Consider the following 21,919-nt stretch of genomic DNA (forward strand, 5'->3'; position numbering starts at 1 on the left):
GCCAGGCTGAGTGTGCTGGCACAGGTGAACACAGTCACACTCTCTTGGCTCACAGTCGCTCCACAGATCATTAAAGTACAGAGAGGACAGAGCTGCCGGGGTCTGGGTATTTTCAACTGGAGCTGGGCTCACTGTGTGGCTACATCTGCATTTATTGAAATCATCTGGATCAGACCTGGATGAAATACTATTTGCAAATATTTAGGTAGTTTTTTTTTTCTTTTTCTAATTCTGCCTGTGAACCAGATGGCTGGGAAATGTTACACTATGTGAAAATGAATTTAGCATTAACATGTGGTCACACACAGATGTTAACAGATGATTTCTATGACCTGAGACAGATTTTTCACTTGAAAATCTATTTCTATATGGTGCGTTAAATAGTATAAATGTATACATGATATCAATATTGAGTCTTAAAAAGCTTCCCAGAAAGATATGATCAAAAGTAAAGACTCATACAAATTAGAAAACCATAAGTGAAAACATCTTTTTGTTGTTGTTTAGATGATTTTTCACGAAGTAGAGGTGTGGCAGATCAGGCTTTGATTGACATCTCCATAGCAACAATTTGCCAATCAACAAACAACATGTTTGAGGTGAGCGTGTCAGAATCTGGAAAAGGCTGGAGCACTGCCGTCTTGCAAAGTTAGCTAACTGCCCCGATTTGTTCTCAAAGCAATGAAATGCAACGGCTCCAAGTGCCATTAACAGAACAAAGCTACCCGGCTAATTTCAAAGATCACAGAAAAGTCATTCATTAAGAAACAGGCTCCAACATGTGCACACTTGTTTCCCATGACTTCACTGTGTCTACTCGAAGCACAACCTTTTATATTTCACCTCGAACACAAACTGTGACCCGCTGGTGTTGCTGCAGCCACGCCCCCGTTTTGATGGCATTACCTCACACAGGCTCTGCTTCTTTAGACTCTGGTCCACTTTAAAAAAAAATTTTTTTTTAATGACAACACCTGTAGTCAAAAAGCTGAAGTGCCATATTGCATCTAAAACTTTGTATGGAAACCCAAATCCGAGGAATTTACTGTGGCTAGTAAAGGAGAAGCTGATGGTCAGTAACTCTGCTATTTATTGATCGGCCAGCGGGCGTTAAACTTTTACTCCTTCGTGCTAACACAGAGGCTCTTTGGAAACCAGGACATAATACATGTGACATAATATGTGAACAATGAGAGAAAAGCCCCGTTGACTCCTGAAGTTCATCTGCTTGCTCGCATATAGATATCATGATATTACTTTTATTGTGTCATTGACACTTTTTCCTTAAGAACAAGCACATGCAGCTGCAGTGAAGAAAACTAAAGACTTTTCTGGAAAATAAAGTAACAAAAAAAAACTACTTTCTGGAATCCCCTTTTTTGTGCATTTAATAAAGTATTTAATACCTTCACTCTCACATATAATATCCATGTTCCACATAATAAAGTAATAATCATTGTATTTTACTTCATAACCCCGTTTCCACTTAGTTATATCTTTATCTTCCTCATTTAAATTTTACTCTTTCTACTCTGTTCTTAACGTTATTAAAGTGAATTCACATTGGAGCCTACTTTAATCTGGTGAAGTTGTTTCCCTTCAGTTCTCACCCCCCTCTCCATTGATGTGTCCTCCTCTTTGTATCACAGTAGAGTACTTACTCAAAGAGGCGTTCTTGCTCCCTCAACAACCAGTTTATTCTCTTTTTCGGTTTTCTGCTCAAATGTAGTAGTTGTAAATTTACACCAGGTGCATGATGGGAAATACTCTCAATAGCTATCTAGTTGTAGTCTTGCAGTTAGTGACCCTGAAAGATCCCCCCAGTCTTTGCAAATTCTCAGTAAGCGACTTAAAACTCTGAGTTTCAATCACGTTGTCTTTAGATCTGAGAGCGTTCAGACATTAGTCCTTTCAATGTTTTTAAAAGTATGGTAGGGAATGGAAGCACACAGACTAAACCAGAACATCAACATTTTAGGCCATAAAACCAAAATGTGAGATGCAAGCCACTAAAATACTGTGGAGAGCCGAGAATGTCATTACCAGAGACTCCTCATTACACAGTCGTTTGCTCTTTTGTTATATTGATTGTAGCTGCTTTAAAGTCATCTTATGTTCCTTTTTCGAAAATGTGCAATTAGAGGTTTATTTCCTGGTTCTTGCAAGCAGTTGGGAGTCCTAATACTTGTGATTACCCTAGGCCCTACACGACTGCAAGCTTGTCAATACATCTGGATCAAAAGGCTTGGAAATGTTTCTTTCTTCTGATCCACAGCGACTTAGAAAACCATGGCATAATCTTGCATCAGCACTTTCCATTAGCCTTAATCTTCAGATGCTTCTGTGAAACCAGACCCCAGGAGCAAAACTTACTTTGGATCCTTTTAGCCAAGAGACATGGGTGTCTTTGTTGGTCTAGGTTCAACTGTCTGGCAGCCATGACACCTTTATGACAGCAGTCTGATCCCAGCGCTCTCCTGCAGCCCCCGTGTTGATGGATGATTCCTCTGCCGCCTGATGCCATCGCTCCTCCAGGAGCATTTCCCCAGCGCTGCACCAGCCTTAGCTGTTTGGACAGGAGGACCTGCGAGGTACGAGGATGAATGGAGACCTGGTCACAATGGCTGAATGAGCTGTTGTGTGTGATGGAGAGGCTCTGTGGTCCGTCCAGAGGGTAAGAGGTTCTAGACGTGGGATTGGCTTACCTTGAGGACAAAGTCTTCTGTTCAACAGAGAGAGAGAGTGAGAACCTGTTGATGTGTTTGATTGATATGTTTTTCTGTAGTCAAACTCCAAATGCAGACAGATTGATGGACTTTGTTGCAGTGCTGAAGCAAAAATAAGACTCAACTGGAGCTCCGGTTTATGACGTGTCTCCGTCTTGTTGATACTGGCAGCACTTCTTTCAGTCCAGGTTCAGGGAAGCTGGTTTCACCGAAATCTGGACCTTTCTCTAAATAGATCGAATTTTTTTGAATTTTCAAACTTCACAAAGCTTTGAACTTCACAAAATGCAACATACCCAAAGAACCATAGCTCTCACGCTTTGTCTTGTTGCTCAAGTAGTGTCGATTCTATCTGACCAATCAGTTCACTGCATTGACTGCTTTTTTTTAAATCAACTTGGGCCTGCTTGGAATCTCAGCCAATGTGATATCAAGACAAAGACTTGGTAGCAGGAACTGTCTGCATCATTTGCCAGTGGAAAACCAAATGGACCCATTCCAAACATGCTGTGTAAACTTGACTGAAGAGCATATTGTGTCCATAAACAGAAGTCAGTGTTTGTATGTAACCATGAAGGCGATCTTTTTCTCTAACTCAACAGCAGTTCTAGTCGATTTTGCCAATGGAAAACCAAAATAACCCTAACCCTAACCCTTGGACGCAAATTAAGTCCAGTTTAGCTGAACCGTGCCGTACCAATGAGCGTTTGAAAATCGAGGACCTTGGAGGAGGCTATGTGTCCTATCAGCAATCAATTCTCAGTTTTTTAATAACTTAACCAGATTTATTTTATGTTGAATAATGTTAAGTTATAAAGAAGTGGTAGATCATAAAATGCTCAAATAGGTCGCTTCTGGAACCTGAACTGAGGGGATACATACTTAAGTACCAGGAACGAGGTGCTATTAAAAAGTTTTGTCGACAATGGACAACCAAAAAAAAAAAAAAAAAGTTCCAAGCGAGGTGAGATGAGATGAGTTGAGTTGTACCATGCTGTACTAAACATTGCATTTGATACTAACGACGTTAGAGCAGGATTTGTCTCCTATCAGAAAGCGGTGTTTCTTCTGTTTTTGGAGTCCGAAGACCTTTATCGACTCTTTACCACATCTAGTTTTAGTTGAATTTGATTAACAAGCAAACTGTGGTTGAGGAAATGCTCTAAACGGTTGGTTTGCAAAGGTCTCATTGGTCTATTAAGAAGGCAGAGTTGAGACGGATTAACTATTTTTGTTCAGACATGACAACGTATTGCAAAAAGATCAAATAGTTTTTGTAGAATCAGAGACCAAAAAAATGTTGACTTCATGATGTATGATTGTTTTTGCCTGGTTTGGGTTGATGTCTTTGAGGCGGACAGTGAAACTTCACTCTTCACTTTCATGCATTATGAACTTTCTGTTTGCTTACTGGTGAACAAGGCCGTCTATGTTCACCGTGCTCAGCAAACAGTGTGATTGAGTGGTCCTCTGTGTGATGATTCGCAGACTCTATAACTGCTGCTTTCTGCTGGATTTCCTGGCTCCATGTGAGGAAGGACGCAGCGGGTCCAAAGTACCAACCAGAGGGAGCCATACTCCAGAGTCCCACGGCCTCAGGTTCTAGTAACCTCTGCGCTCTAAAACACAACATCCAACGGAGGCTTCATAGGAAGTTTCCGATAATTTAATGTTGTGCAGCTTCTCAACTTTGGCCCGACTTTGGCTGATTGTGCAATGGAAACGGAAGATTTACAACTCCTGCAGGAGTCGCTAATCACCGGAGACGAGACGTTTGAGGGGGGTGGTGGGGGAAGGATGAGCAGAGGCGGTCTGCATGAGTGTCCAGTTCTGTATACATCAGACTGACTCCACACAGGCTCACCATCAGGTACACAGACAAGCTCACACACATGCAAACACACGCTCCTTGTATGCCTCCTTCAACACAACGGCCGTCTTGGGAGGATGTGCGGAAGACATCACATATTTCCTCCTCCTCCTCCTCCTCCCTTTCTTGGTGTTTGGCGGTTTCTGTCCCGCATGTGTGCGCGGCTGTAAAACAGATACACAAAACAGAGCGGCTCAAATAGAAATTTATTTGCAGGTTGGCTTAAAAATAACAACAAGGATATGAAGAAAGAGAGGATGTGAGTCTAGTCACTGCCTCTGGCGCATTTTTGAATAAGTGGATGAAAGATGAGAGAAAGAGGGCAGAACAGAGCGACAGGAAAGACAGGAGAACAGTCTTCTTCCATTAAGTTTCTCCTGGGTCCATTACAGCTGACAAAACCCAGGGTACCATGCGGCTGCAGGCAAGGTGAGGCGGACATGTTCATGACGAATTGTTACTGTAAGATTTCAGGAACGTAATCAGCAACAGGACGAGTCCAAAAAACATTCCCAAGGTCGTTTCAGATTAGTCCGTCAAACTAAATAATTCAAGATATCACGTAATTATGCTATTTTCACTTCAAGGCCCGAGGAAATTTGGCTTGAAGTATTGAAAAAGTCCAATATGACATCAAAGTTGAGAGTCTTACATGCATCTACAAAAATCTGAGTTAGAATAAACCTTCATGGCTGTTAGAGAGTCCTGCACATTTGGCTCTTTTGCCCATTATTCAAGACTCGTATCTGCATGACCAATCACATTATGACTCACGTCTTAAAGCAACCTTCAATCTGAAGATTGACATTTTGTGGCTTTATCTGTTTGACTTCAGTTTTAGAAGTGAAGCAGAGCCCAACCCTTTAAAAATTGTTCATTAGGGTTAGGGTTAAGCTACAATATGCTTTGTCATCCATATCCTATAGCTAGCAGTTAGCTCAGATGCTAAATTAAACGGTTCTTCAACTGCCTTCATTTAGCTCACTCAGCCAAAAAATAGACAACCAATGATAGTGTGCCTGTCAACAGTCAACAACGGGCGATGCTAACGCTGGGTCGTCATAGCCAAAAAGCTTCTTTTGACTTTGCTTAAGATTGCGGTCATGGATTTGTGTCATCTTTAAAACGCTGCTGGACTAGCGGTTAGGTCGCATTCAATGCACAGAGGCTGTAGTCCTCCAAGCAGGCGGCCCAGGTTCAAGTCCGACCTGTGGCTCAAAAGTTTTGTGTAATTTATGTTACACATTTCCAAGCTTAAAGCTACTATGAGGAGTCTTTAACTTGTTAGGACGCAGATTTACATTAATACTGATGCCTCTTTACAACCTACAAAAGCTAAAGAGAGCTTCACCAGATACAGGACTTTCTCGGAAACACACGCTCGGCCCTCCCTTTCCCCGCCGTCCAGACTTTATTATACCATCATGATGTTATCTTAACTCTCCCTATCTCAGGTTTTCACAGCAGTGTTCTTCCATATCAGCCTGTCAGACTCTGGAGAGAGAAAGAGAGAGAGTCTTTGATGTAACCAACGAGCTGCCGTCTCCGCCGCGCACAATAACAATGTGCAGATGGAGCTCACACTGCACAGAGGCAGGGAGGGCCCCGGTAGGAGAGGGGACATGCTTTAATTTCTACGCTAGCCTCTTGTAGAGCTGACCTTCACACCTCTGGCCATCCATCAAGATCTTTCCCGCCAAGTAAAAGCTGCATGGAGCTGCAGCAACTCGCTGGCTTTTCAAATGAATGTATGATGGAGCGGAAGAGCAGGTGAAGGAGCACGAGTTGTATTTCAGACATACCAAGGACAAACGTTTGGTTGATGAGACGTGCCCCATCCACATCACCCATTCATTATCTGTTAATGAGAATCTTCTAACAAGTGTTGTGCTCCTCCCTTTTAAACAAAGGTGTCTAAATTTAGCTTTCAAAAGCTGATGAGTGAGTAAATTAACTTTTCTGATTTCTTATTCTACCCACTGTCCTGTCTCTACAATAAAGGCATAAAAAGCCACCCAAAAAAATCTTTAAAAACACATTTACATCCATGTTAGAAAGAGCAGGTTTTCAGGAAGAAATGAGGTGCAGATAGTATGCTCACAGTCAGGATATAAGCTGCCACTCTACTCGGAAAGACTTTCTACATGTGCATTGTTTTGTTACTTTGTCTTTCTTCTCCATCCATCACATGCACAATACACTTTCACACAACCACTCACTTACACTATTAATATTACTGACACCCATACTTCATTCCTTTTCCAAGTTAATTCATATTTTTGTAAATAAATGAGTGTTATTAATTGTTATTTCGGTGTCTCTCCCTTTATTTGCCATGGCCTTGGAGCCGGTCAAAAAATGAAGTTGTAACCAACCACATGCAAAATGTCAGAGCAAAGTTTGACAACACAAAGCTGCAAAGTGTTCAATGAATGACGCTTCTCCTGCAGTTTTTTGAAGACTTTGCAACATACATTAAGACTTCACACATGGGTCAACTGTCATTACAAATGACTCTGCTTTTGTTTTTAGTCGTGCTGTTGTCATTCTTTGTAATTATTCTGTTATTTTGTCCTCTCACGATCATTTAAAATGAGTACATGCCCTCAATGATTCCTCAACATGTAAATAAAGGTTCCATGTATTTAAAATATATGGTGTTATACGTTGTTACATTGCAGTTTGCATATGGACAAGAAAAAATTAAGGCCAAGACTACAGTCTGGATTCTCAATCCTCCTCGTCAGGGCTGTAAACACATTTCCATAAAAATGTGCGAAAGCACTCTGACTGGAAGCTTATTTTGCAAGTTTGCATGTTGGACTTTCCTCAGAACAAAATGAAGCATGCATGATGAGTCACCGTGCGTGTGTGTGTGTGTGTGTGTGTGTGTGTGTGTGTGTGTGTGTGTGTGTGTGTGTGTGTGTGTGTGTGTGCGTGGGTGACTCTACAGGTGCACCTAGTCAAGGATACAGGGCTTGATTGGAGCCACATGAGGCCAATTAGAAGCAGGTAAAGCCATTACAGATGAAGTCGAACGATACTTTCCTTTAGCATCGACACGTTCTCGTACAGATATTGATTTATTGTGTGACACATAACGACTGGATTGCTATTTTTCTCCGATTTTGCACGAGGAATGAATTATATTTAAGGAAGGATTACTTGAAGTAGATCCGTTATTGTGTCAACTCTAATCCTTTTTGAATACATTGAGGCTAACTGTAGGCTAACCGCATTGTTCAGTATTTCTGTTCCATCCAGATAAATGATTCACAACTGGGACTGTTTTTAAAAATGGACACGGTGCAGTGCAGCTGCACATGTAACCACATTTGTCCACAAATGCGACATTTTTAGCTTAGCGCTAGTGACGTGATCTACTCACTGTAATGGACTATTTGGCTGAAACCTCTGGTAATCTGTTGCTTTTAGTGGCCGCGTACCTTCGCCTGTTTTAGAAATATTCCTGTTGAGCACTGACGGTGAAGTCACCCACGACTGCTTCAAAACTCTGACCAATGTTTTCTTATTGCTCTTCGCCCGCAGAGACGGTCGTATTCAAAGCAGAGGAGTTATTTCAAGAATGTTTCCTGCAGCTGAATCTGCTTTTAACATCACAGCTGGGGAAGATGTCGTTTGAATTAAAAAAGCCTCTCTGTTCACTCTCGGTGGCTGCGGCAGCGATATTCTCAGATGCGAGTCGCCTCGACTTGTTCTCCCGCTGCAAATCTGTTCATCTTACATCAATAGAAAAACAGACGAGGCGTTAGAACGTTTACGCTGGGGTAGGAGAAGTGTAAGGGGACCTACAGTTTTGTTCCATCTTTGGGTGTTTTTGGCATGGTTTAACATCCCACAATCACAACACCGCCAATTATGTCTAATCCATTAATTTGGCCACCCGTGTGCCTTTAAAAGGAGCCTCTATGGTGAAAGAACAACATTCCAGTTTCATTAGTTTACACTGCTGATATTAATACTATCATTACAATTGGACATGGTTTATTTTGACTACTATTACCACTAATACAATAATAGAGCCTAATAGAAGCCGAGGGGGGAAACAGGCACAGGATTGACTTAGAGTTATTCCGTCCCCCCAGCAGCTGCAGCGGGGGCCCACAGAGGTCAGACGTACAGTAACTCTTGACCCGGACTCCGTGTGTGTGTGTGTGTGTGTGTGTGTGAGACAACCATCCCGCCCTCCCACCAACTCCGGTCCCTGCAGACCAGCAGAGAGGGCAGTAACCTCTGAAGGCTTTGTTTGGTTGGCCGGAGTCTGAGCATAGGCCCACCATTGTAAGCGCGGGGACTCCGACGCTCTGCCTCTTGTTTTCTTTGGGAAGCAGGAAATTGGATGACTGGCTACCTGCTACAACAACATCCTGCACTTGAGAAGCCGTCTTTTCACCCATACCCACCTATTATTTCCCTTTTCCATCGTGCGCAAGTGGTCAGCCAAGCCAGCAAGTCTTTTTCTTTTTTTTTTTCGCCTCCCTCTGCTCCTGGGGGCCCCGTGCGTGGGTTTGTAGAGGTTCCACTCAGGTTGAGATCAAATTGGCCCCATCCAGATGCTTCCGTTGAAAATAGAGTGTGGGGGCCAAATATTTCAGCTCTCGGAGTGCGACTCCACCTCGTCAGGTTAATGGCCCTTTGTGAGTCGGTTGATGGTGGCCAAAAATGAATGCTCCCATTCAAACCCACACACTCAGGGTCTGCTTATAGGGTCTGTCAGTGCCTGTCGGGTCACTTCAGACCAATCAGAGTGATCTACGTTTGGTCTGCAGGAGACCACTCTGCGGTATAAAAACATCCTTCAGGATTACAGAGCTATACAGACAGGATCAGGAGAGCTGATTCTGATCTTCTCAGGGACATTTGACCCATATGTGAGATATCAATGAAGATAATTATGTCATCATAGGAAAGGATTTTGTGTAGTGCTTAGCAGGTCACCCCAGACTACACACTGCAGTCCCTATACAGGAAGACTTGACCTGATATACAATAATGTGACTGTTACCTCTAAGGTGTTGGCAAAAGAACACTGAAGCTGAATGCATTGCCAGTCATTAGTTTGATTATAGTTTATTAGGTTTGTATGCATTTTAAGAAGGTTTTTATATTGATTTTACCAAACCAGGTGATGTTTCCATGTCAACTTGAAGCAAACCAAGAGTTCAGCTGAAGTTTTAAGCCACAGTTATTGAAAGCAACACTTCAGGGGAACGAGCTGCTAACTCAACACTAACATAAAACTAAGTTCATTTTGCAAACATGTTTTTGAAGATTGTGGTCATGACCTTTGAACCAGAAGAAGTTACTTTTTGGTAGATTTTAGTTAGGTCAGGGTTAGGACTTGAGTTGAGGCTGTTTCTGTCCCATTTTGAGTCGCACGTCAGCTGAATTTTAGCTAAATAGCATGTTGTTTGAGGTGCAGTGTACAAAGGGGGGGGCACGAGGGTCTGATCAGCTGCTCCCGACCGGCATATTTTCACACGGTGAGAGCAGAGCCACGAGCTGATTCCCTAACTTACAGGCTTTTTTCCTGATCGCTTCCCCACAAACAAACAGACACCGTCTGTAATCACCATGCCAACGGCAGACATGCTTGTTTCTTGCATCTTTTCACCTTCCTATCACCCTACCTCGTGTTTGTTGGAGATTCAGAGTGTGTGCTCATGTGTGAGAGTTTTCGACAGTATTTGTATTTCAGCTGTGCATATGAGGCAACTGAAACACAAAGAGATCTGACTTTGACCTCTGTCGGTCGGAGTTTTCAGCTGAAACTTTAATGCCAAATGTCAATGCTCCATCCCGATTTACCACGTACAATGTAAGCACTCAGTTCATTCTGGACAATCAGACCGTATAGTGTGAGCTCATAATTCATGAGCTTCAGTTGTGTCATAAATGATTTTCGGCGGGAAAAAAGCTGATTCAACCTAAACAAGGTGATGAACGCATTGAAAGAACCGAACATTAGAGGTATGGTGTCACAACCAAAACAATAAACTAAAAGGTGCTAAAATACAGCTCAGGGCCAGGCTTATAACAGAAGTTCATAGTTCATTTTGAGTGGTTGCTTTTTTTGTTGATGCAAATAAAAAGTCTGAATAATGCAGCTTTAATGTTTCTGTTGGTAGAAAAGTAGTTTTCTTATGTCTGTATGAGGCTTTTTTGGTGCCATAAATCAGCACAGTCCTGTTTTAATAACTTCAAAAATAATTTGACATTACTCTGGAAAAATTAAATATTTCTGTAAGGAAGCATGCAATCACACACACACACAGGATTTATAACTAATGATGCCAGTTTCCAACTTCAAAAGCGAATGGAAGCAAACCCCTCAGTTATAATTTTGTTGTCAAGTCTGTGGATATCATCATGTCTGATCCAAAGATCTACACGCGATAACACCATCAGCCAAGAAAACACAACAGCCTACCGTCCAATCCTAACTCGATTGTTGCGGGTGGAAGAAATTATCAAGATTTTTTTCCCCATTTTGCAGATGATTTATTCTTTTTGCAGAAACAGGCAACATCTGTATTTCATCTATAACATTCAAAATGTATAAAAGAATAGAAAAAAATGCTTGACAGAAAAAACACTATATCCTAGGAAAAAGAAAACTGACAATACTCAAAAAAAAAAAAAAATCTGATTTGGAGGCACTTATGGCTTGGCAAAACTTGTGCAGTCTGAGTTTTCCCAGGTGGTTGTAGTCAAGCGTCAAAGGTTTCATGATGGGAACCAAAGGGGATGAACTCAAACACCATCACATCACGGTTTGATATGTCATCAGTGGCCTTTAAGCTGCTGCCTGGACTTTGTCACTGATCTACAATGACCACCAAGTATCATCTCTAATATTTAATCACAGTCAATGCTACAAGAGGCGGCCTTTGACAAGATTATTTATCAATAAAGTATCAGAATGCAGTTCATCATGGACAAAAATGGACTATTTACAACAGCAAAGGAGAGGTTCAGTGATTTCTCCTTTGGAATTTAAGAGTTTCTAAAAATTGTTGTGATTCCTGCAGCTTTCCAAAAAAAAAAAAGGGTTCCACAAGATGTCCAGTTGTCCTTCTGGGTTTATATTTCGTTCACATCTCTTTCACAAAATGCAGACCAGCTGTTTTCACTCAGAGCTGGGCGAGGCAGCCGAGTCTATGTCGTCGTTTTCCAGGTCGTTGGGGGAAGAGGACTGTCCTCCCTTTACCCTCTTCCACTTCATCCTCCTGTTCTGGAACCACACTTTCACCTGGAGAAAGAAAGAAAGGTCTCAATTAGAATTTAGAGTCAGATACAAAAAGTGTCAATTCAGCTTTAAGGGTAAATACAGTGTCATCAGCATATAGAGACAAATTAAATACAGTGTCATCAGCATATAGAAACAATAATTAAATACAGTGTCATCAGCATATAGAAACAATAATTAAATACAGTGTCATCAGCATATAGAGACAAATTAAATACAGTGTCATCAGCATATAGAGACAAATTAAATAGTGTCATCAGCATATAGAGACAAATTAAATACAGTGTCATCAGCATATAGAAACAATAATTAAATACAGTGTCATCAGCATATAGAGACAATAATTAAAACGATCACACTCCAAAAGCTGAAATATTTGGCCTCCCTACATTATATTTTCAACATCTGAATGGGGCCAATTATTGTCATCAGCACATAGAGACAAATTAAATACAGTGTCATCAGTAGCGATAGAGATAAAAAATTAAATAGTGTCATTGGCATATAGACACAATAATTATTGTGACGTCAGTATACAAAAAAGTTATGATGAATATGAGTTTTGGCATGTTTTGAAATCTTCAATTAATAACTTCTTAATCATTTGGTATTTTTGTAACCAATGATTAAACAGTTTACGAAAATTTTGCAGATTTTATGATAACAAATTGAAAATGTTGAGGTTTGGGACAGTTGGTTATACAAAACAAATAATCTGAAGACATCCCTCTGACATTTTAGAAACCAAACATTTGGGTAATAGTTAAAAAATGTATCATTAGTCACAACTCTCCTAGAATTGAATGCATAATAAATAAATACATTATGTATGTATCATGAAAAGTTTGATCAATTAGGATCTACACTTGATAACAGAAACTGGTACAATGTTTTTTCTTCAAATTTTGAACTTGATAACTGTGGGTTTCCTCTCTGTTTGGCAATTTTTAGCAACATGTACAGCATGGTCAGCAGAAAAACAGACAAATAATCCCCCTTTAAATCTCCCATGGAAGTATATAAACTGGCTCCGCTTGCGTTGGCCTTGCATGGAGCATGAATTGTCCATGGAGAGTGTTTAGTTCTGGCTCAAAAATCTCAGCCAATGCAGACAGAGAGTATCGTATAGACAGGAGGTCAAAAGAGTCAACTATGAGGATGTCAGCCTACACAGGATGTACTCCCTGTGTGGATTGTGCTCATCCGTGTCATTGCACTGCTCAGAAATGAGAATGATATCATGGTTTTACCGTCCGGCCAAGAATAGAAACAAACACACACTTCCTGAGACGAAAGATAATTACAGTAAAAATGTGGAAGGAGAACAGATGAGAGAGTTTCTATTGTGAAGTCTGCGATTGACAACACTGAACCAGCCAGAACATTTGAAGCAAATAAAACAAATTTAAACCTGTTAATGTGATAATACAAAGACAGGATGTCAAAGTTATTTCCTTAATTTATTAAAAGTTTAAACTCTCCAGTGCTGTGATTTTCCTTGGACAGCAACGATCACATAAAAGAGTTAAACTACATTTTAAATTCTAGAAGTCTCGAGATACAAAGTGCAGATTTTTTTGAGAATCTCAGGCCACAGAAGTTTTAAGGCGACTTCTTCTCTCTACAAACTGCTAACAATTTCCACCTTAACTCGTGGATTCAGAAGAATCCGCTCCCACAGGCTTCATCTCGGGGGTCTTTCTCCTCGCTGTGATTGATTGAGAGGACAGATGAAAGCCAAGAGTGTGTAGGATGAGTCGGAAAATAGTCGACAGGTTTCACTGGGAGCTCAAAGTGAAGATGGAACCTGGCTGTGTGAGCGAGTCTGTGTGTGTGTGTGTGTGTGTGTGTGTGTGTGTGTGTGTGTGTGTGTGTGTGTGTGTGTTCAGGAGATCTGGGAAACAGATTATGGAGCAGACGGCAGTATGTGTGGTCACTGTGGCACCGCTGCCTCATTAGGATGAAGCGGGGACACCGCGGGTCTGCCAGCGGGCTGACGTTTAATCCAGCGGCATCGACACGTGTTCTTCTGATTTCATCAAGTCTGCAGCCGCACGATCATAGGAGCTGCGTGTCGTCGTGCGACAACCACAGGATGGCAAATATGGTGGAAAAAGCATTTCATTATATTTCGTATGCAGGGATTTGTGATGTCATGACGTAGGAGAGACATCTAGAAAACTGTGGGTACTGTCCATTTTATCCAAGTGATCACAATGGACTCTGTGGACGTGGTCGACCACTTACCTATCTTTATCTCGGTCTCTCTGACTGTTTATGAAACACCAGATATAGGACATATAGCGGCGCCTCTTTAGTGAGATGTACTTATTTTTTAACGACACATAGCCCTGATGTTATTATCGTTAAACCCTGTGTGAGCGTTTTTCCTCTTTGCACATGTTATATTCATATGTGTAAATTTGAGGTTGTGTATTTTGATTGTGTGTTATTATGGGATTTAAGTGTTTCCATGCTGCAATATGTTTCCCCTACATGGTATCACGTCTTGAATTGTAGGCACACATTTGTCTGTGATTGCTCATGTGACAGTGTTCATGTGTCGCAGTACAATGTGACCCCGAGTCTGATGAAGAGCGTGTGCGCTCGATACGTCCCTCTGGTCCTCATTGCTGACTGTGTTTGATCTGCTCTGAAAAGAAAACGTGTTGATGCAAACCCTGTTTCATTTCTTTTTTTTCTTTTTCATATTTTTTTCTGCAGGGTGATTCTTTTCCTCGACTCTGCACCTGCCCTATCCCGTTTAGAAGTGTGTGTTTTCTCGTTTTTTGTACAGTTTATTTATTTTGCATCAACTTTATACAACTATCAAGCTGTTTGTGATTTTGGTGAAACTTTTCCAGACATTTTTCCAGATTTTTGTGAAAAGTAAAGATGTAAAAAAAACTTAAATCTAAATCAAGCCCTCAAAAAAACATTTTCTTACATTTTATTTTTTACACTTTATTTTTAACACCACTCTTTTTAACCTTTCATTACATATTTATCAGATTTTCTTTATATATATCTCAAAAGTGAACTTGAATGTTTATTTATTTTCAACCCTAGAACCTTTAGCATTATTCATTACTGATCTGTCGTGCATCATTACGGCCTACGAGCTTCACCCACTCAGGACTCTTTGATTACACTTTGGATGTTGATGTGTGATACGTGATACGTGTGTGTGGTTTGTTTTTTGTGCTGTGCTGTCATTCATGCGAGCTGTGTTTGCACTGAAGCTTTTTAAACGACTGTTCCTAACGGATAAATAAAGGTATTTGAATTTGAGTTAACTTTTTTTGAGTCTTTTTGAATTTGTCACATGAATCTCAGAACCCTCTGATGATTTTTTGGGAGCTTTCATTTGTTTGAATTTGTTGTAAAATCAGAGATTCTTTGACTGTGTTGAAAAAAAAGAATGCTATTCAACTTTTTATTTCTTATTTAAGAGCTGTAATCGACACACGGACAGAAGAAAGGGCCGATATGTAGTGATAATATTTGTGTCTTGTTTTTCCTGTGTGAGAGGATTGTCGTAGTACCTGTCTCTCTGTGAGGTCCAGGTTGACAGCGATCTCGTAGCGCCGGAGTCTGGTCAGGTAGTTGTGGTGGGTGAACTCGGCTTCCAGCTCTCTCAGCTGCTCTTTGGTGAACGCCGTGCGCTCTTTCCTCGCTTTGCAGCTGGAGTCCACCTTAAAACTGGAATCCTGGATATCTGGAGGGAGACAGAAAGAAAAACAGATATCATGAAGCGTGAGCAGCAGACACATTTAGTGCTTTCTTTAATGGGTGCTGCAAACAAATTCACACTTTTTCATGCACATATTTTGATTTCTTTTTGTCTAAAATTGTGAGAATTTGTTTTTTTTTTAAAATAAAATGATTCAACATTTGCGGCCGAGTCAACAGGCGTCCTGTTTTCCTTTCTACCACTCAACCCTCTTGGTTTCATTTCATCCACAGCTTCTCTGATTCCAATTAGCTCTCCACTCATTTCTTGACCAGCCTCCAGTGGACTATTAAACAGACCTCAAGGACCTTTCCGACCAACAAACCACAACTCTACAGACTCTTAAATGGGGGCCCCCTCATATAGTAAACACCAAAACCAGCACTTTAAAACGGGACCACCCTGACCTGAGCTCATGAGTCCTGTTCACCTGCAGCGGGAGTCAAAATGAGCATGTGCCACGCTGTGCTTGAAGATGTATTGTCTTGCTTATCTCTCTTCATGTGTACGCATATTTAACTTCATGAAAATGTGTGCTTGTAAACCTTCGTCCCTGGTATGTGTGAGAGAATATCTTCGCAGGGCAGGGGCCACCGGCCCCGCCACAGAGGGACCGAGTTAGCAGAGGAATGCAGCGGAACATCGTTAAAGCTTCTAACAAAAGAACAAAGGTGCGGATGTGTCCAGGTCCGAGCGCTGCGCGGGTGTGTGTCAGAAGGTTTCCCTCCGGACGACTGAGGGGGAGATTCACATTAACTCATCTCTACCTGACAGCAAATACATCAGGAGGAAAAACCCCGGAGATATCTTTATGAAGGTGGCGGTCTGTTTGGAAAAGTCGACGAGGAAATGTGGGTTTAAGATTCAAAAAAGAAAATGAAGCATCAGACAAGACATATTCTCTTTATTTCTAAATATCTTAAGTTTCCGGTCTTCCTTAAAATAAAATTAAACCTTATTTGTAATCAGAAATGGAAGCACGTTGATTTAACTCCCAGTGAACCTCTCTGGTGTATTAAAGAGAAAGACATTGGGTAATAATTGTGTAATGGTAGCGACACCAGCAGCAGCAGCAGCTGAGGTAATCTTAAGAAAATGGTTCTAATTTGTCAAAGTGAGAAGTTTTCTCTGTGCTTGCCAGAGCAACGAGCCAGACGATGAAAAGGACTGCAGTACCTGGGCCAGATGTGACTGTGCAGGACCAGGACGTGTGTGCGTGTGTGTGTGTGTGTGTGTGTGTGTGTGGGTGTGTGTGTGTGTGTGTGTGTGTGTGTGTGTGTGTGTGTGTGTGTGTGTGTGTGTGTGCATGTGTGTGTGTTTGTGCTGCAGTGCCCAAAGAATCCTTCTTCTTCTTCTTCTTGAAGTGTCATTAATGACGCGCTGCCCCGAGTGTGCCGTTGCTTGGTCAGCTCTGGTGGGGAGCAGGTTTAGTCAGACTGAACACCTGGCAGCTGGGGCACACACACTGGGTCCCACTAAACAGCCCCCCCCCCCCCCCCCCCAATAAATATCCAGCACAGCCAGAGACCGTAAACTTGCAGGGGGGAGAAAGCTTCTGCACCCAGCAGGGGGGGGGGGGGGGGGGGGGACAGAATTAAAGCTGCTGTAGTTTAGAGATAGTTTTAAAAGCAGAGACCACAGGTGAAAACAACAGGTGTGACTGATGGCTCAACGTGTGTGTGTGTGTGTGTGTGTGTGTGTGTGTGTGTGTGTGTGTGTGTGTGTGTGTTTGTGCAGGACTTCAATTAGGACTTTTTATTGGTTGCTTTTAATTTAAAGCTTCTTCTCCACCATTTGTCAGCAGTATTACAAACTTTAAAAACACTTTATGATGTAGCAGGTAAGAGGTGTTAGTGTGTATTTCTATAAACACACACCTGGTATATATACAGCCTATAATAATAATCATACAGTAAAAGGTTTATTGGACTTAATGATGTAGCTGTATAAAAATATTACAGGTTTTTATAGCTGTGTATGGACTGGTTGTTCACCGCTTTATAACATGAATAATTAACACTCAGAAGTTTAAGACTTTTTAAAGGTCTTGAGTCACCTGAGAATAATTTACACACGTGTTGAACTGTTATTAATTACTCTTTTACAAATCATAACACTACTACTACTAGCTACTCCTTTTTATATATTTAATCACACCCATATTAGATTTTTTCACTTGTTAACTGTGTGTACACTGAAACTGATGCATCAGGACAGAAATAGAAAAAAATATAGTTCTCATTTTAACTTAAAGTATTAAAGTGTGTCACAATAAATCTGTTAAATGTTCATATTCTGCACATTTACATTCAGTGTGTCAAATACTACTTTTTGTTTTATTTCTCGTAAAAAAAAAATACTTAATTAAAATACTTTTGGATTTATTAGACAATGTAATCAATTATTTTCTTATTTGTTTATTTAATTTTTGTGCCTTTTATTTTAGAGACAGGTCAGTGGATAGAATCAGAAACCAGGAGAGAGAGAGAGAGAGAGAGAGAGAGAGAGAGTGGAACATCATGCAGGAAAGGAGCCACATGCCGGATTTGAACCTGGGATGCCCGCTTAGAGGACTGTAGCCTCTGTACATGGCACGTGCACTAACCAGCACCCCAAATATTCTTTTTTTAAAGTAAATTTTATTTTTAAAGCAACAATTCACAACTTAAATTATCCCAGTAACCTCTCTATACACAACCTGTTCAGATAAAACATTGAATACAGTTTGTTATGTTGTTATTTTGTTTTCTTAATAAGCAGAATCAGTGGTCACACGTTGAATGAGAATCAGCGTCAGATAAAAAGTTCAGACTTTTTTTGGACACATGCTCCACATTTCCATATCTGTATAAACACACACACACACACACACACACACACACACACACACTCTGTCTCTAATGTGAATGCCTTCAGGACATTTTCCTAATATACGCTCTAGCAGCGAGTCAACACAAAGACCGAATGTGTCTCTCTCTCTCTCTTTTTTTTTTTTTCTTCTTCTACAAACCCCGAGCTGATGTAGTGGTCAGACATGTTGCATGCACTCAGTGGGAGATTGTGTTACGGCTTAACGACAGGAAAATGTCAATGGATAAGAATGTAAAAAGTGGGCTCAGAGGCAGAGTGATTTTACCAGACGTGGTCTGGCATGTTTTCAGTGTAGTGAGGGAGGTTACAACAAGGTAAGGGAGGAAGGGGGGGGGGGGGGGGGGGTCTGCACGCCCCCACAATCCCCTTTCATTAGGCTGTTGAAGACATTAGTCATGTAACTTTTATTAATAATATCATCTGTGCTCTTTCAAATCAGACATAAATGCTAATAAGGATGAAGTTCAGACGCACTGCTGGATGACGTCTGTGTGTTTTTAAATGTTTGTTTATGACGCAGGAAACTTGATAAAATAAAGCTTTTTTTTTCTTCATGTCACTACGACCAAACCTCTTTTATAAATTGGGCAAAAAGCTTTCTTCAGCTTTACAAACGTCCACTTCAGCATTAAATAAAAACGTCCAGCACTGATATCAAACTGGTTCTATCTTTATGTTAATAAAAAGGCCGGCCTGATAATAAATGCAGAAATCATCACAAAGCAAACAGGCCGAGCTCTTTCACTGATGAAACGTGAACGCTTTGGAGTATTTTCTTATTTTGATTCTTATTCAAACTAAAATATTGTCTTTAGTCCTTTTCACCAGTTTTGGTTTTGTTATGTGTGACACTTTAAGGAACAGGTTGGTCATGGATATCGCTTTCTTTTTGCTTCCTATTAGCCAGAAGGAAATCTGAGATGGGTGATAAATTGCACCCTAATCCAAAAGCATACAGAGGTGTATCTCAGCTGTTATATATATATAAAGATACACACATGCATTCTTTAGCAAAACAGAGTGATTTAATACAAGGGCTGAATTCACAGTAAATATTTAAGTCATTTTTGTTTACTGGTGTTTTGGTGACGTTTTACTTTTTAGACGCTTCAGTGGAAAAAAGTTTAGAAAAAAGTTCTTAACTGACAATAAATCTCTGTGAGAAGAAATGTTACACTTTAATTTTGTATTCATTTTATCCCTACAGACTCTTAAATCTCCACCACAGAATGATGATTCAGTCTGAAACACCTGTGATGCCTCACCCCCCCTCGCTCCCCCTCCCGCTCCCCCTCCCCCTCCCCCCCTTACAGAAGCCTGATGTCATCCTGAGTGCGCTCATCTCTTATTAAACAATAGTCCATTTCCAACGGATGCATCAGCGCAATGAAACTCTCGCACATCTCGTTCATGGTTCGGGCCTTCTGAAAGCCTCTTACACAATAAGAGGATGCGACCGCTATTTTTTGAAGTGTGTGTCTTTCACCCCGCTAACCTCTCACACACTGATCTGGTAAAGAGAAAAACCTGAAGATGAAATAAGTGAGGAAACGCAGAGAGAGGATTTGTTGTCCCTGCCAGCTGTGATGGAGGTGGAGGAAACTCTCGACCTTGAGGTATGTTGGACATTTTTTTTCAAACTTTGATTTACGCCTCTGTGCAGAAGGTCAGTTTCCATTTTTTGTCCTTTTTGCTAAATCAAAAGTCGTGCTGCGTCTCAGCGTCCAGTCGACAAATCATTATCGACATTATTAATATTCCCAAATGTGCATTTTATAATTCTAAAGTTTTCTTTTCTAAACCCTCCTGTGATGACTTTTTTGGAAGCGCTTCTCTCCCTAACTCGCCCCAGCTGCCTCTCCCATCCATCCATCCCCACCTCACTCACCTGTGACGTCTCTCTTCCTCTTACTGGAGCTCTTCTTGTCCGAGTCGGCCGACGCCACGCTCTGCGGCGAGTACTCTCCCTCGAGGCAGCCGGACGCAGCTCCCGGCAGCCTGTCTCCCCCCCCTACAGAGTTCTCCAGGTCGGGGCCTCCACCTCCGTTTGAGCATACTGCTACCGGGGCGACGATGGGCGGGGGGCAGGCCTCGGGCGCTCTCACCCGCGTCTCGCAGGGGTTGAACTGCCAGTCGGATCTCTGGTAAGCCTGGCTCTCCTGGTACAGTCTGTCGTCTCGGGGGTAGGCGCCGTGAGGGGCGGGCGGCACCAGGCAGGAGCTGGTGAAGTCCGTGTAGGTCAGGAACTCGGGCTTCTGGTGCAGGGAGAAAGGGGCCTGCTGGTAGGGCGACTGCAGGTTGGCTCCTGGGACGCCCGAGTGAGGGTTTCTCATGCAGCCCCAGATGGAGCTGCTGGGGTGGGCGCTCCGCATGCAGCTGCTGGCTGGTTGATCCATAACGATGCAGAAACCTCAAAAAGTCTTAATGAAAGTATTTTTCCCTTGTGGAGAAGTTGAAAATCTTCTAATTAGGAGTTGGAAATGTGAGAAAAAATCCCCCTCAGCTGCCTAAATGCACATCATGGTCTCACTGCAGGCTGTTGACTCTTCCACAGTGCGAGGACAGACGCCTTCCTGTGACAGCGCGTTGTTTCCCTCTCTCTCTCTCTCTCTCTCTCTCTCTGGGAGCGAGTGTGACGTCCTTTTCGGAGCCTCGGGTCCTCTCACACACTTTCCCCCCCTCTCTGTCCGTGCTGTCCTCTCACACACACTCTCTTGCTCCTCTACCTCTCACCGACTGATCTGACTGGCTTGTGGCTCGGCGGGAGAGCTGCATCCGCTAACTGCATGACTCCCCTCCTCGGGCTGGCTGTTTTCACAACTCTTCTAAGGCATTCTTGACAGGCGAGCCCTCCTCCCCGTTTAAAAAAAAAAAAAAACGTTTAGGTGGGAAAGAGTGGCAAGTTTATGGAGTGTAACGTGAGATTGCAGGGGAGGAGCCCTGCACGGCCACATGTTGGTAGTACCCTCAAACCAACCCCTGCCTCATCAACTATTAATCACAAGGGGAAATTTTATATGCACATCTAATGGGCTTTCCAGACGTGAGGCTTTTTTAAAGGGACATTGTCTATAAAAAAATATAAAGCCCGCACCCACCCACATAAGAGCTGTGGACCCCCCGACTCATTTCAGCTCCTTAGCGCTTTCTGACACCCAATTTAGTTCCTTTTTTTTTTTTGACACCCTTTAGAGGAAAGTTAACCCCCAACCATTTCCCCGTGCACCCTGATCCCTGCCTGTCCTCTCCAATCTGAAAACTCCTTTTTTCTCGCCCTGTTTTTATGACTTTCTGTGTGTGTGTGTGTGTGTGTGTGTGTGTGTGTGTGTGTGTGTGTGTGTGTGTGTGACGCTACACACCCAAATCCACCTGGCTGGACTTTCTTTAGCTCCGAGGTGATAGGACGACTGGATTTGATTCAGGCTGTGCAGGCTCTCACACCTCTTGAG

At 42.0% G+C, this 21,919-nt stretch overlaps 1 protein-coding gene across 1 annotated transcript; it reads right to left on the minus strand.

The window, feature by feature from the left end:
• Positions 1–10,481: 10,481 nt before the first annotated feature.
• meox1 (mesenchyme homeobox 1) lies at positions 10,482–21,304 on the minus strand. The gene is made up of 3 exons (XM_020644977.3): positions 20,359–21,304; positions 15,412–15,584; positions 10,482–11,869 (listed from the first exon to the last, which is right to left on the minus strand). The coding sequence occupies exons 1-3, from the start codon at positions 20,864–20,866 to the stop codon at positions 11,747–11,749; spliced, it is 804 nt and encodes a 267-aa protein (XP_020500633.1). The 5' UTR covers positions 20,867–21,304; the 3' UTR covers positions 10,482–11,746.
• Positions 21,305–21,919: the final 615 nt, after the last annotated feature.

The sequence above is a fragment of the Labrus bergylta genome, chromosome 21 (genome assembly GCF_963930695.1).
Source record: "Labrus bergylta chromosome 21, fLabBer1.1, whole genome shotgun sequence".
Taxonomy (NCBI): Eukaryota; Metazoa; Chordata; class Actinopteri; order Labriformes; family Labridae; genus Labrus; species Labrus bergylta.

Coding starts and splice junctions, on each gene's coding strand:
- meox1 (XM_020644977.3), bottom strand. CDS start 20,866: ATGGATCAACCAGCCAGCAGCTGCATGCGGAGCGCCCACCCCAGCAGC. Junction 15,585..20,358: donor GAGGAAGAGAGACGTCACAG/GTGAGTGAGGTG, acceptor GTCTCCCTCCAG/ATATCCAGGATTCCAGTTTT. Junction 11,870..15,411: donor TGGACCTCACAGAGAGACAG/GTACTACGACAA, acceptor TTCTTTCTCCAG/GTGAAAGTGTGGTTCCAGAA.